Genomic DNA, 14,071 nt, shown 5'->3' with positions numbered 1-14,071 from the left:
ACATGTAAGAGAGACTACCAAACCGAACAGCGCTGAACATTGTGTTGCGCGTAGGTTAATCTGTTGATGAGTGAGAGAGCGGGTGAGAGATCAATCAGATAAGATGGTGCTCGGCCCTAGCTCGGGTTAGCGAGCAAGGCGCGCTAGTGAAACTTCCGTTCGCGATGGAGTCGACGACCAGCGGTTGGCCTTCCGTAACACCATACCCGTCAAACGTGAGCTCCTTCTATCAGTGTCGCCTTAGTCGCGAAAAGCAGCAGCTAAACTTGTTGCAGTAGTTCTTTCTTCCCCAATATCACGTCGTCGCCATGGCCGAAACTGCAGCTTCGCGACCTCTCAGCACGGCAGAACAGCTTATTCGATCCTCATCGAAACGGACACGAGAGATATTCGCCGCCGATTTCGCGTCATCAACGGCGCTAGACCACGTTTCAAACGGCAGCTTCTCGATACACCCAACCACACCAGCGCCCTCGGCCGCTGCAGACCAGGCCAGCGTCGCATCACGCATCCGCAACGAATACGAGCATGTGCGCGAGCTACCACCTGCCCTAGCTGCAAAGATGGCCAGCGCAGCATCTACGGCAGCTGAGCGGCGCAAAAAGATCAAGGCACAGAACGCTGAAGAGAAGGCCTCGGACCCTAAGATGCAGAAGATGATTGAGGGTGTCTCAGAGAAGGCGGACAAGGCGCGCGATGCACAGTCGATGCAGTTGGCAGTGAGAGCAGGAGGCAAGGGCGCTGCACCAAATGCTCATGGACCTACGCCAAGTAGAGATCAGACATCGAGCGCGTTGGTCAGGAAGGACGTGGTTCGTCAAGCGAAGCCTGACTGGCATGCGCCATGGAAGGTCAAGACGGTCATTAGCGGACATATGGGATGGGTAAGTCATACAATAGCATTATGCAAGAGAGCGACAGCGACTGACTTTGTATAGGTGCGATCGGTGGCGATGGAGCCCGGCAATCAATGGTTCGCGACTGGCGCCGCGGACAGGACAATCAAGCTTTGGGATCTGGCCAGCGGTCAACTCAAGATTACTTTGACAGGACACATTTCGGCAGTCAGAGGACTTGCAGTGAGCCCAAGGCATCCATACCTCTTCTCTTGCGGAGAAGACAAGATGGTCAAATGCTGGGATCTCGAGACCAACAAAGTCATTCGACATTACCACGGCCACTTGAGCGGAGTCTATTCGCTTTCGCTACATCCGACCGTGGATGTGCTCTGCACCGGAGGACGCGATGGCGTAGTCCGCGTTTGGGATATGCGATCGCGTAGCAACATCCACGTTCTCGGAGGCCACAAGGGAACGATTTCCTCGATCCAATGTCAAGAGGCCGAGCCCCAAGTTTTGTCTGGAAGCATGGACAGCACAATACGACTATGGGACCTCGTTGCTGGAAAGACTCGCACGGTTCTTACCCATCACAAGAAGTCGGTTCGCTCTCTTGCAACACATCCCACGGAGTTCACATTTGCGTCTGGATCGGCGCAATCGGCGAAGCAATGGCTGTGTCCGAACGGCGACTTCATGCAGAACTTTTCGCCTGTTAACAGCATCATCAATACACTCTCTGTAAACGAGGACAACATCATGTTCGCCGGTAGCGACAACGGCGAAGCCTCGTTCTACGACTGGAAGACAGGCCATCGGTTCCAGCACACCGAAAGTATCGCACAACCGGGTTCTCTTGAAGCCGAAGCAGGCGTCATGTGCTCGACATTCGACAAGACCGGCCTGCGCCTCATCACTGGAGAGTCGGACAAGTCTATCAAGATTTGGAAGCAGGATGAGAATGCCACGGAGGAGACACACCCGCTCGACTGGAAGCCGACACTTGGACGACGGAAATTCTAGAAGGACACGAATCAGGCAAATGAAGAAGCTAGTGCATATTATCGGAGTTGGAACGGCGTCATAAATGTTCACTATTGGGATTATGGCATTATCTGCATAGGAGGTTATACCAAGACGAGGAGCCAGTCATTTTCACGGGTATTGGTAGCGCTTAGAAGCCTAGCGCTATATAGAAGATTCGTTAGGTGCCGATTATGTCTCATGCTCGTTGAGTAAACTTTGATGTTGCAGAAAGTAAGATACTAACGCTCGTATAATCGCTGAATACGATGTACGCGGGTCGACGTCAGCAGTGGTCTAAGCTTCAAAGTGGGTTGTCCAAAGAACACCAAGCCTCCCGCACTCTCAGCCATCCCGCGCAAGATGCAGAAACGGGCGCCACCCGCACGATTATGGCCCCCGTGAAGCGCAGAGATTTGGTCTTCGCCGCTATTGCCGTCTTCATCGCCTGGGGATACCTGACCCATTGGCAGCCGAAGCTGCACTACCTGCCCTACGCCTTCATCGCCGGAGTTCTTGCGACGCTTACCCTGCTAGCATGGCTCACCTTCACGATCGCCTGGGACACAGACCTACGAAGCGGAGGAAAGGTCGACTATGGGCCGCGCCATGTCGCTTTCGTTGCGCCGGACAGGTGGAAGGCTGAAAGGGAGGCTTTGGACAAGAGGAACATGTATATGATGGAGCCGCTATACCCCGCGTCCTTCATGATATCAGACAGCATCGACGTGCTCATCGGGCTGATACTGCGCGACTTTGTGAAGGGTTGGTACGGCAGTATCAGCAAAAGCCCAACATTCGTCAACGAGGTGGATAATGCGATACGGGCTTCGATGGGCGAGATTCGGGAACGCATACTGGCAGTAGATATGGTCGAGACAGTCGTGTCACGTATGATACCTCTCATTACCGATCACCTGCGGGCGTCATACGAGGCAGAGCGCATAGTTCGCGGACGCAAGCTGTCGCGGAATATCACAGATTCCGAGGAGCTTGATCTGGCTATTGCAGCCAAATACAAGGAGGGCCGGTTGCACCCGGCGGCGTCGTTGGCATACTCGAATACCAAGCCTATACAGCAGCAACATCTACGAAGCATCGTCACGCGACTACTGCCAAAGATAATGCCTGCGAACATGTCTACCAGTCCTGCCGTCAATGTACTGATCAAAGAGCTTGTGGCCTGCGCAGTCCTCTCTCCTGTGATGCAGATGCTCGCTGACCCAGACACATGGAACCAGCTTATGGAGGGCTATGTAAGAACTTACTCGCGTATGGTAGACCTTCACTAACATGGTCAGGGACGATCGTTACTGCAGGAAAGGAAGACTGTTCGCAAGATTCGAGCGGCTCTCGATGAACATGCTCCGCCCTCACCGAAGAACCCCAAGAACGTGCAGTTTCCGAAGCTTGCGCCCGGCGATAACGAACGACGGTTCGAACGTTTCATACGAGCCATCAGGCAGACCAATACCCTTGCAGATGCTAGACGATTTCGCAGCGAAGTGTCAAGTCAACTGCGGAAGGATTCCATGGTAGAAGATCAAGACCCTGTCTATCTTCGGCGTCTGGAAACAGCGCGACAAATCTTGGATACAAAGGTCAACAACCTCAGTGCTAGTGGCTCGGTTCGGGCAAAGGTTGCCGCACAGGAGAAGCCGAAGCACAAGCGTACTTCGTCCAAGTTCGCAAATGCGTCTCTGCGAGAAGTGCTATACGATGCCTCGGGGCTGTCTTGCTTCATGGAATTCATGGATCAGGCGGACCTGATGAGGCTGGTACAGTTTTGGATCGTGGTGGACGGCTTTCGCAATCCATTGGAAGTAGAGACTGAAGAAGCGCCGGATTACATAGGCTCGCTTCCTGCATGGACAGAGTCTGACCGTGCAGACCTGGCGCAGATCCATGACGGATACTTGTCGAAACCGGAGTTGAAGATACTTCCTGAAGCTCGACAAGCGGTCTCCGAGTTTCTCAAAGCCGGGCGGAAGGCGACTCCGCAGCAATATCATAATGCGCGGCGTTCTTTACTGCAAGCCCAGACGGCCGCGTACGAACAGTTACAGGAACCCTACTTTCGAAGGTTCAAGAAGTCCAACTTGTATTACAAGTGGCTGGCCATGGACGAGGCGGCGAACGCTCAGAACAGCAGTGTGAATACGAGGACTGTAGCGCAAACACTCGACAACTCGTCTACGGCGACACCTGCAATGGTCCGCACACAGTCAAGGCAGAAGAGCGCACTGCAGATACCACAAGGAGACTTGCGTCGAGCTGTCGCATCGTCATCAGATCTCAAGAGCCAAGGAGCCGTCAAAAACGCCGAGCCACCTGCACGGCGTTCTTTGGATGTACACAGGTCATCATCTACGCGCGCACCTCTCTTCGACGAGGACTACGACTCGGACCCTCTTGCACATTCGACTGCAAGCCTCAGCTCAGAATTTGGCCATGGCCGCTCTAATGGCAACAATACGCAGGTCGTCGATGCTATGCAGGCTGCCATCATCGACATTATGGATGAGCCTGAGGGTTCAATATTCTACGAGCCGGGTCTGAAGTCACCACTAGACGATGTTTCCATGCGAGGATCCGTCGATCTACCACGAGCGTCATCCCCAGCTCCACAAGCACAATTGCAGCAAAGCAAAGACAGTCTCAAGCCGAGCATAGCGTCCCTTGGCTTGGTCGGGGAGCCCAGAACGCGCGGTGTCTTTGATGATGACCTTTTTGGTGACGAAGAAAGGTTCATGGAGGACGAGATCGATGACCCAGTCCCGAGGAGTAAGGCAGAGGAGGAAGAGATCCACGAGGCAGCGCCTGGAGACCTGGGTCTCGCTGAAGCCATCGATGCGCTTACTGCTGATATTGAGCGCTTGGTATCCCAAGAGTCTATCGTCGACTCTCTTACATCGAAAGCTGAGTTGACAAACAACGCTGCAGAACTGAGGATCTTGCGAAAGTCGAAAGCCAGCCTTCAGCGAGAGATACAAAGAAAAGAGTTACAGCGTCAGCAATACATCGTTCAAGAGAGCGACAATAGCTTGTATGGACGCGCGACCGTGTTCATTCAATCAATCATGGTCGGCACAGAGGAAGACGGTAAGGAGTATGCTATGTACGTCATCGAAGTACGACGACGTGCCGGCGACCAGATGCCTGCCGCTACTTGGGTCGTCTCACGACGATATAGCGAGTTCCATGAACTGAACAAAAGGCTTCGCGCCAAATTTCCGCAGGTCAGAAATCTGGAGTTCCCGCGCCGGCAGATGATGCTGAAACTCCAGAAAGACTTCCTGCACAAGAGAAGGCTTGGGCTTGAGAAGTACCTGAGGGAGCTTCTACTCATCCCAGCTGTCTGTCGCAGCCGTGAACTACGCGCTTTCCTCTCCCAAGCTGCAATTAGCCCGGCCGATGCCTTGCGCAATCAAGATCCAAACTCCAACGACTTCGTAACTCGCATATACAACTCAGTCGCCGACGGCATGGAGGAATTCTTGGGCAACATACCAGTGCTCGATCAACTATCGGTGGCAGGCCAGAACCTCATATCAGCCGCGACGACTCAGCTTGCCAACACAAACGGCGCGACCGCCCAACCCGGCAATCTTTCTTCCTCCGGCGTCCTCGTCGCCGGCGAACCCAACAACGACGCAGAAGCGGAAGCAGAACTCCTCGCCTTCGAAAACAAAGAGCTCGAACCCTTCGTAAAACCAATCTGCGATATCTTCCTCGAAACATTCGAATTGAACCGTGAGAACAACTGGCTGCGAGGACGCGCCGTCGTCGTAGTCCTGCATCAGCTCCTCGGCGGCACCATCGAACGCAAAGTCCGCGAGTCCTTCGATAATCTGCTATCCGAGAACAATATCGTCAAATACATCGACACGCTGAAGGACAGTATGTGGCCGAACGGCAGGATGAAAGTTGGTGTCGAACGAACCAGTAAAGATAAAGAGAGCAGTAGGAAGGCTGCCAGCGAGGTTCTGAGTACGCTGGTACCGGAACTGGCGAGTAGTGTTGTGGGGAGACAGAATGCGCAGTTGGCGGCGAAGAAGATTGAGGGGACTATTAATAATACCCGGTTGAAGTAAGTTTACAGAGACGTTCTTGGGTGGATTAGGCTAACAGGGATGCAGTACGCATATTGCTTTTACGCTTCTGGACGAGATGGTGCAGGTTCTGTTTCCGGATGTTGGTGTGAAGTGATGCTTTCGCGAGCAGAGAGGGTATTGAAGGTGTTGCATAGCTGGAGCTCTTGTAAGTATATTGGGACCATCATGTTAGAGTTATGGATCCATTTGATATCGTATCTCTTTCTCGTTCTGTTTAATTGGTCTCTTCACTGCTCATCCTTGCTTGCTCCTTCCTTTCGGGATTATCATGGCGTCAGTCTGCAGTGCCTGCCTGGACATGCTGCAAGGCTGAAACATTGAAACGCTGGAATTGGCTGATAAAGGTGCCCACATGCAGATGCAGTATGCACGCGGGTTCATTCGTCCTTGACTGGTGCCCGCTGTCGTACCGCTTTTGCGAGGACGTCGTTATCTCGCCTTCACCTCTCACCACGTCGTGCAAGGTTTTCTCGGCGGCCAGCATCCGCACAGACAATACACAGTTGCTCCTTCCTAGCAGGAACTATCGTCGACACAATCTTAACAGCGACACATCTTCGCAAATCCCGCTCAAGCCTACGCCTGAAATCACTCACTATGTGGGAACGTGGCGGCGGGCGCAACACTCGTGGCGGACGTGGTGGAAGAGGTAGCAGAGGTGGAGATCGTGGTCGCGGTCGTGGTGGTGGTAGGCCTACCCAAGGCAGGCGCGACGGAAACTTACACTCATTGAAACCTGCCAGAGTCGAAGAGACGGAGGAGCAGAGAGAGGCACGAAGGTCTTACAGCTCATGGAAACGTCGCCTTGGTGAGGCAGAAATCGATCCAACGACCATGCGACGTCTCTGGGAAGGCGCCTTCGATATACTTGAAGCTGGAGACCGAGACTGGTGCCAACAACTCCCGCAAGATCTCAACGACGATTCGGACGATGAGAGTGGGCATCGTCATATCCTCGCCATTCTAAACTCGAAGGTCATCGGCACAAACTACGACACGTTCCTCAGTAACGCCCACCATTTTCTTTTGACGCTTACGCATTCCTCGCTCCTTCGATGTCTCGCGGTCGATACGCACGTTGGTTCCATCTATAACCTCTTTGGTGGTGTCGGTGGGCGGACTGCAGTCTCATATCTCCAGCGGGTTTGTAGGGCTCTACTAGCAGCTCGAACAGCTTCTTCGGCATCTACCAAGGACCACGAAACAACAATTTTCGCAATGTCGATGGCTCTATACGAGCTATTGAGACGTGAGCGTAGGGCACGGTTCCACGACGAGATCACACCATTGGTGAACTCTATCCAGGCTGTAAGCGACTTCTACAAGGATTTGGCATCGCTAGATACCTCGGGCTCAACACGAACAACCCATCGTCTCGATGATATTCGAGCCCTGGTAGCTAGAGCTCGCGGACTCCTTGCTGACACTGCGGGTGAGAACGAAATTGAAGACGACGACGATGGTGGTGGTAACGCGTCTTTCTACCCAAGAGACCTTGTAGTCCCCTCGGATCGTTTTGACAATGACAAAAAGGATATTGGCGACATGGTGGTCTTCCCTACACGGGACGAGATCATGAGCGATAACAAGGAGTTCCTGCCTTATACCGACCCCGACCAGCCACATTTCCTTGAGGATCGTGTGCAACGCCACATCGATACCTACTTCCGTCTACTGCGCCACGATATCTTCGGTGAGCTGAAGGGGTTATTGGCTGGAATCATGCATGCTGTATCGCAAGACGCCAACACGTTGCTTCACCCCAATCTCAATCTAGGGGATATGCGCGCCAACCAGTACACCAGCGCTCGTGTTAGCTACGTCACGCTCGATAAGCGAAGGGGCTTGCAAATCCAGATGGAATTCCTGCAACCTGCGATAATCTGCAAGAAGAGTGCTAGCAAGAAGGTGAAGTGGTGGGAGGAGTCAAGACGATTCGATGACGGGTCGCTTTTGTCTTTCATATGGATTCAAGACACTGTCGTACAACATGTCTTCCTCACTGTATCCAATAAGACTACTGATCCGACACAGAAGTATAGCTTGACGCACCACAACCAGATGGCCTACATCACCGCAAGCCTGATCACTCAAGATCGAACAACAGTCAAGATGCTCATGCAGGCCAACATCGGAGCGACTCGCGGCATTCTACTAGAGTTTCCGAAGGTCATGCCGGCGACCTTTTCACCAACATTGGAGAGTTTGCAGGCGATGCAGCGACTGAATTGTCTACCATTTCGGCAGTGGATCGTTCCGGACAAACACAGTGGCCGTCCATCAGCTGGTAGGATGCACAAAATTCCGCCGCCTCTGTACGCGCGTGCGCCTGGCTTCAAGTTCCCTGTCACCGCTCTCCTGAAAGATGGGAACAAAGGAGACTCGTTTTCTATCAAACCGACATCGTCGTGTGATGACCAGATATTGCTTGATAAGCTGGAAGCCAAGACGCAACTTGATCGTGGACAGTGTCGCGCGCTAATTGCTGCGCTAACCCGAGAGTTTGCCTTCATTCAAGGGCCACCAGGGACAGGAAAGAGCTTTTTGGGTCTCCAGATCATGCGGATACTGCTAGAAATCAAGAAGAAACGCGACCTCGGGCCTATTCTCATCGTTTGCTATACCAACCACGCCTTGGATCAGTTTCTCGAACACCTAATCGACATCGGCGTCCACAAGCTCATTCGGGTCGGCGGCATGAGCAAGTCCAAGAAGCTTGTCAACCATAATCTACGCACCATCGGCGAGTCGGAGACGAAGACCAAGTCTGAAAAGTACATGGCGGCGATGAACTATAAGGATCTGGATCAGAATGAGATGGAGGCCGAGATGCTCTTTGGTGGTCTCCATGGCTTATCAAAGCGTCCGGATTGGCATAAGCTCAAAGGTCACATGCACGAGGAGTATCCGAAGATCTATAATCAGTTCCGACCTGTCGATGATGAAGGCTTCAAAACGGCTGGCCGTCATCCATTCGATATTTGGATGGCAGGTACCGAGGTATATCAGTATGGTCCATCCCCGTCTCCAGGCGCGTTACGGCAAATCATTCGCCAGGCGACTACAGACGTATTCTCTTTAAAAACTGTTGAGAGAAGCGCGCTCGTCGCCTCCTGGGTGGCTGAAGCCCAGGGAAACAAGGTCAGTGAGCTTTACGAGATTGTGAACGGCGTCGCCAAGACCCAACGCCAACTGAACAACATCCATGAGGAGCTGAATCGGCGACTACTGGAGGGAGCGGATGTGATCGGTGTCACCACGTCAGGCTTGGCAAAGCGTATCTCGGTCCTCCAGCAGGTGAGGTGTAAAGTCATCATCTGTGAGGAGGCTGGAGAGGTCATGGAGAGCCACATGATCTCGACAATGCTTCCCGATGTTGAGCATCTAATCCAGATTGGTGATCATGAGCAGCTTCGTCCCTCAGTCAGCAACTTCCGTGACTTGTCGCTCGAGAGCGAGCGAGGAAAGCTCCATGCACTGGATCGGAGTCAGTTCGAGCGACTCTCGATCGGCGAACCCGGGCGGCCTCTGATGCCCGTTGCTCAACTGAATGTACAACGTCGAATGCGCCCGCAGATCTCTTCACTGATTCGCGAAACTATCTACGATAAGCTAGAGGACCACCCATCTACCATCGAGCTGCCTGATGTTGTTGGTATGCGCCGCAACGTCTTCTGGCTTGACCACAACAACTTAGAAAACGAGAAGGATGCAGATACGCACGATACAAAGTCAAAGTCCAACTTGTGGGAAGTCAAGATGGTGCATGCTTTGGTCCGACACATCGTTCGGCAGGGTGTATACAAGCCTGATGATATCGCAGTCTTGACCCCTTACACTGGCCAGCTTCAGAAGCTCCGCGCCATGATGAGTAGCGACTTTGAGATCTGCCTCAGTGATCGCGATCGAGAAGCACTTGAGAGGGACGGTTTCGCAGTAGTAGACGACGATACATCGAAGACCGCATTATCCGCCCACGAGAGTTACCAAGGCAAGCCGCTAGAAAAGAAGCAATTGTCCGAACTACTGAGAGTCGCAACCGTCGACAACTTCCAAGGAGAAGAGGCGAAGATCATCATTGTCTCTCTCGTGCGAAGCAACGATAGACAGAATGTGGGCTTTCTCAAGACTACTAATCGAATCAACGTCTTGCTGAGTCGTGCTCAACATGGCATGTATCTCATAGGCAATGCAGATACCTACTCTAGCGTCGACATGTGGCAGAAGGTCATCGGAATGCTACGTGCCACTGAATCAATTGGTAAGGGTTTAGCCTTGCGGTGCCCTCGCCACCCCGATACTGACGCCGAAGGGTAAGTAGCCGCCACGAAAACGTTTCAAGATATTTAGCTAACTTTTTGTTAGTATGTATCCTCCTAGCTATTTTACGCTGTCACGAGACTCCCTTGTTCCTTCACGAATAAGAAGTATTTCGTCTTACTGTGAAGTATCGTTTATGCTAACAGCTTGATAGTGCGGCAGCCGGACGACTTCCACAAGCTGAGCCCTGAGGGTGGCTGTAGGGAAGCATGCGCTGATCGCCTCGACTGCGGCCACCAGTGTGGGGCCCGATGTCACTCTGAAGCCATGCACGCGGTCTTCCTTTGCGAGCAGCTATGTCAACGCCGGCATCAGCCATGTGATCATGCTTGCCAGAAGGCTACATGTGGAGAACCCTGTGGGAAGTGCATGATCTTGATGGACCACGTACAGCTTCCATGTGGTCATGTCAAGCACGCCGTCGCCTGTCATCTCACCCAGAAACCTACCAGCATACCCTGCGACGTCAAGGTCTCGAAGCGTGTACCAGGCTGCAATCATGATGTGGTCTTGAAGTGCTCGGTAGATGTCTCCAAGAAAGACTTCAAGTGCCCTACACCGTGCCCTACACCTCTATCGTGTAGTCATCCATGTCTCGGGACCTGCGCTCAGTGCAACACTAAGGATATGTACGATCAACCGGTGGTGAAGCACGCTGCCTGCAGGAAGACTTGTGGAAGAAAGCATGGGACCTGCAATCATGATTGCATTCGCCGATGTCATGATGGTACGGATTGTGGTCTATGTCAAGCGCCTTGCGAAGTAAGTGATGCCTATACATTTTTGAACACCCTTCTAATCGTACCCAGGTACGTTGTAAACATACCAAGTGTCCACAGAGGTGCCACGAACCCTGTGCTCCGTGCGTTGAGTCTTGCACATGGTCCTGCGAGCACCAAGGCGATTGCAAGATGCCTTGCTCAGCTCCATGCAGCCGCTTACCATGCGACGAGCGATGCACCAAGCTTCTCCCATGCGGTCACCAATGTCCGAGCATCTGCGGTGAAGCATGCCCAGTCGATTGCTGTCAAGAGTGTGGCACGAAGTCAGACGAGCAGCCAGACATGATCATGATGTCTCGCTATGCTGATGTGGACCTGAATGAATCGCCTATCGTCGTTCTCGGTTGCGGTCATTTCTTCACCACTGAAACTTTGGACGGACTGGTCAGCCTCAAAGACGTGTATAGTGTCGATGCGAAGACAGGCGCCTTTACCGGACTGATTGAGGACGCCGAGCTTTCCGCATCAATTCCCCAATGCCCGAACTGTCGAGAGCCCATCAAGCAGTACGTTAGCCAACGATATAACCGGCTTATCAATAGAGCTGTCATCGATGAGATGTCCAAGCGCTTCATTGTCAACGGTCAACAAGACTTGCAGCAACTAGAAGATCAGCTCATGGAAATCAGGAAGGAGCTTGAAACGTCGCGCATGTCGGTGGTTCCGGATGAGCCAGTCAGGCTCCGCGGTGAGGAAGCTCACGAGTTCACCATGCAGTCCATCAACGACGAGATCATGAACCGTGCACAGGACACTGCTAAGCTACTGTACGCAATTAAGGCCTTTCAGCGTAGGATGGATATTCGACATCAACCAACGTACAAGCTGCACCAGGCGACTGTGCATAGTATGGCCCGAAGTGAAGCACTTGATATTGAGCTCGCAAGGTTAACAATCGACTCTTCCCAAAAGTCTGCCAACCGCGATCGCGATCAACGCATCACCCTCGGCGGTGGCCTGCTCGAAATCAAGTTGCGCTGTCTAGTCCTTGAGGAGAACTTCGAGGTTATGCGTACTGTGAACCAGAAGCATTTCCAGAGTACCTTACCTCTAAGCTTTCCAGGCGGATCGCCGTTGGCAAAGACGGACCAGTTCCTCAAAGACACGAAGAGACGCATTGATGACTGCACACGTGAGAGTTTGCCTAAAATTGCGGTTGAGGCAATTCTGCACTATGCCCGGATTGCCCAGTTCTTCGGTAGTGCCCAGTCTAGTCAGAACAACCATCGCGCGAAGGCTACAGACTACCGCAACACCGCTAAGGATCTCTTAACAAAGGCGGACAAGCTTTGTGAGAGTTCCTTCGGTGGGCGGGATAGCTTGCGACAAGCTGTCGTCGCTGCATCGAAGATGCTCAGCAAGGAGTTCTACGAGGCAGTATCCAAGGAAGAACTGGAGTCTATCAAGAAAGCCATGGTCAGCGGACGTGGCGGTATCGCGACTCACTCTGGGCATTGGTACAAGTGTGTGAACGGCCATCCAGTAAGTTTATCCTGTTCGATTTGACACGTCATAACCTAACACAACGCAGTTCGCCATTGGAGAGTGCGGCATGCCCATGCAGCAAGCGCGCTGTCCGGAATGCGGTCAGCCGGTCGGTGGCCAGAATCATACCGCCGTCGCTGGAGTATCACGCGCAAGGGAGATGGAGGATTGAGGAAAGACGGATTTGCGCTTCAGTGATATTACGAAGCTTTGTGCATCGCTCCAGCCTCATCTAAAGTGTTCTTTCGGTAGATGAGCGCCGTAAATCTCGATTATGTTCGCCCAAGCTCTTGAGGTGTAGCTGTTTACGCTATCATAATGCATCAGCACTGCTGTGAATCGTACTATCGTCGCAAAGGTCGCTCGTGAGTCGTGTTGTGAGTGAAACGATAGTACGTAATAAGGCGAGATAGCGAGAGCCGCGCTTTATCTTTGACCCTGACTACAAACAGTTCTCGTCGACGTCTTCCAGAACCAGGCCTGCGCCGTTGACGAACACCTGTAGAATTAGCCGTCAGCCGTTATGCGACGGTGCAAACACCCAAAGAGAATGCGTTCCGTTATAAACGAAATGTCGTATGCAGATCAATGCGATGGCCAAGTTCACGATGTCTTGACGGCAGATGGGAAGAAGGCGCTTGGTGTCTTGCTATCTAGGCAATAGTGCCGAATTGCCGGCGACTAATTGCGATGTGCGGTGTCGCTTGTCAGTTTTCCAATTTGGCAAACCTCCCTTGGCATATCGCGACGAACTTATGAGTTCGGCGATGGCTGGAGGAACAGCACGACAGGAGGATCTGGAGCGGATTCTCACTACGAGTGCACTCATGACGCAGCGCACGCCACGCACGCGACAAAACGAGGCTGCGAAGAGCACGATATGCACCTCATCCGTCCCTGCAGCACGCGAATTGAGGCCATGTGGGCTGCCCTGGAGACGGCACCTCGAACCCCTGCCATGCTTAAAAAGTGGAAATTTGACCCTTCCACTAGCGACGTCGCTGGCCGCTCTGATTGGCCTATGAAGAAGCTTCTCCGCGCTTCAAGGAGATGAGACACCTTGCCCCGAGCGCCGCCAACAGCCATCGCACGCCGGCGAGGCTATCGCGTGATCATGATCGAGTCGTGTTTGGAGTTGTTGTGGACGTCCAGCGGGCGAACAAACGAGTTGCGTGCAAAAGAAAGAAACTGCCAAACTGTCAAACGTCGCAAAATCCTGAAGGGCCCAACCAAACAGAAACACCACAGCATAAAGGAGTTACCGCGATCAGCGAATCACTTTCGCTTGCGCTGCCAATATCCCATTCCAATTACCATTCTCCGTCGCCCGCCTCAGGCCCCGTCACAAGATTGGTGTAGTAATCTTATATTTTTTTTCCCCATCCGTTAGCCGCTTTTCCCACGCCCCCCGTCCCCCAAGGGGAGCACACAGGCGAGCAAACCATCGTGAAGGAGCCAGCAGTGAGCCCTGTGCCCATAGTTTCAAATACAGCCGGGGATCCTCCCT

At 52.9% G+C, this 14,071-nt stretch overlaps 3 protein-coding genes across 3 annotated transcripts; all 3 read left to right on the top strand.

Moving 5' to 3' along the window:
- Positions 1 to 189: 189 nt before the first annotated feature.
- BKA58DRAFT_367889 (pre-mRNA-splicing factor prp46) lies at positions 190 to 2,065 on the top strand. The gene is made up of 2 exons (XM_046168927.1): positions 190 to 884; positions 939 to 2,065. Exons 1-2 carry the CDS (start codon positions 309 to 311, stop codon positions 1,860 to 1,862), a joined length of 1,500 nt encoding a protein of 499 aa, XP_046021218.1. The 5' UTR covers positions 190 to 308; the 3' UTR covers positions 1,863 to 2,065.
- A 139-nt stretch (positions 2,066 to 2,204) lies between these two features.
- Positions 2,205 to 6,188, top strand: BKA58DRAFT_367887 (PXA domain-containing protein). The gene is made up of 3 exons (XM_046168926.1): positions 2,205 to 3,118; positions 3,164 to 5,952; positions 6,002 to 6,188. Exons 1-3 carry the CDS (start codon positions 2,255 to 2,257, stop codon positions 6,069 to 6,071), a joined length of 3,723 nt encoding a protein of 1,240 aa, XP_046021217.1. The 5' UTR covers positions 2,205 to 2,254; the 3' UTR covers positions 6,072 to 6,188.
- A 386-nt stretch (positions 6,189 to 6,574) lies between these two features.
- Positions 6,575 to 12,736, top strand: BKA58DRAFT_414192 (uncharacterized protein; the record flags this gene model as incomplete). The annotated part of the gene is made up of 4 exons (XM_046172469.1): positions 6,575 to 10,290; positions 10,444 to 11,059; positions 11,107 to 12,561; positions 12,611 to 12,736. The coding sequence occupies 4 exons, from the start codon at positions 6,575 to 6,577 to the stop codon at positions 12,734 to 12,736; spliced, it is 5,913 nt and encodes a 1,970-aa protein (XP_046021216.1).
- Between the last annotated feature and the right edge of the window lie 1,335 nt (positions 12,737 to 14,071).

This window comes from Alternaria rosae (assembly GCF_020736505.1).
Source record: "Alternaria rosae strain MPI-PUGE-AT-0040 chromosome Unknown BKA58scaffold_10, whole genome shotgun sequence".
Lineage (NCBI taxonomy): Eukaryota > Fungi > Ascomycota > Dothideomycetes > Pleosporales > Pleosporaceae > Alternaria > Alternaria rosae.
The sequence above is the reverse complement of the archived record's forward strand: the minus strand, read 5'-3'. Positions and strand labels throughout refer to the sequence as shown.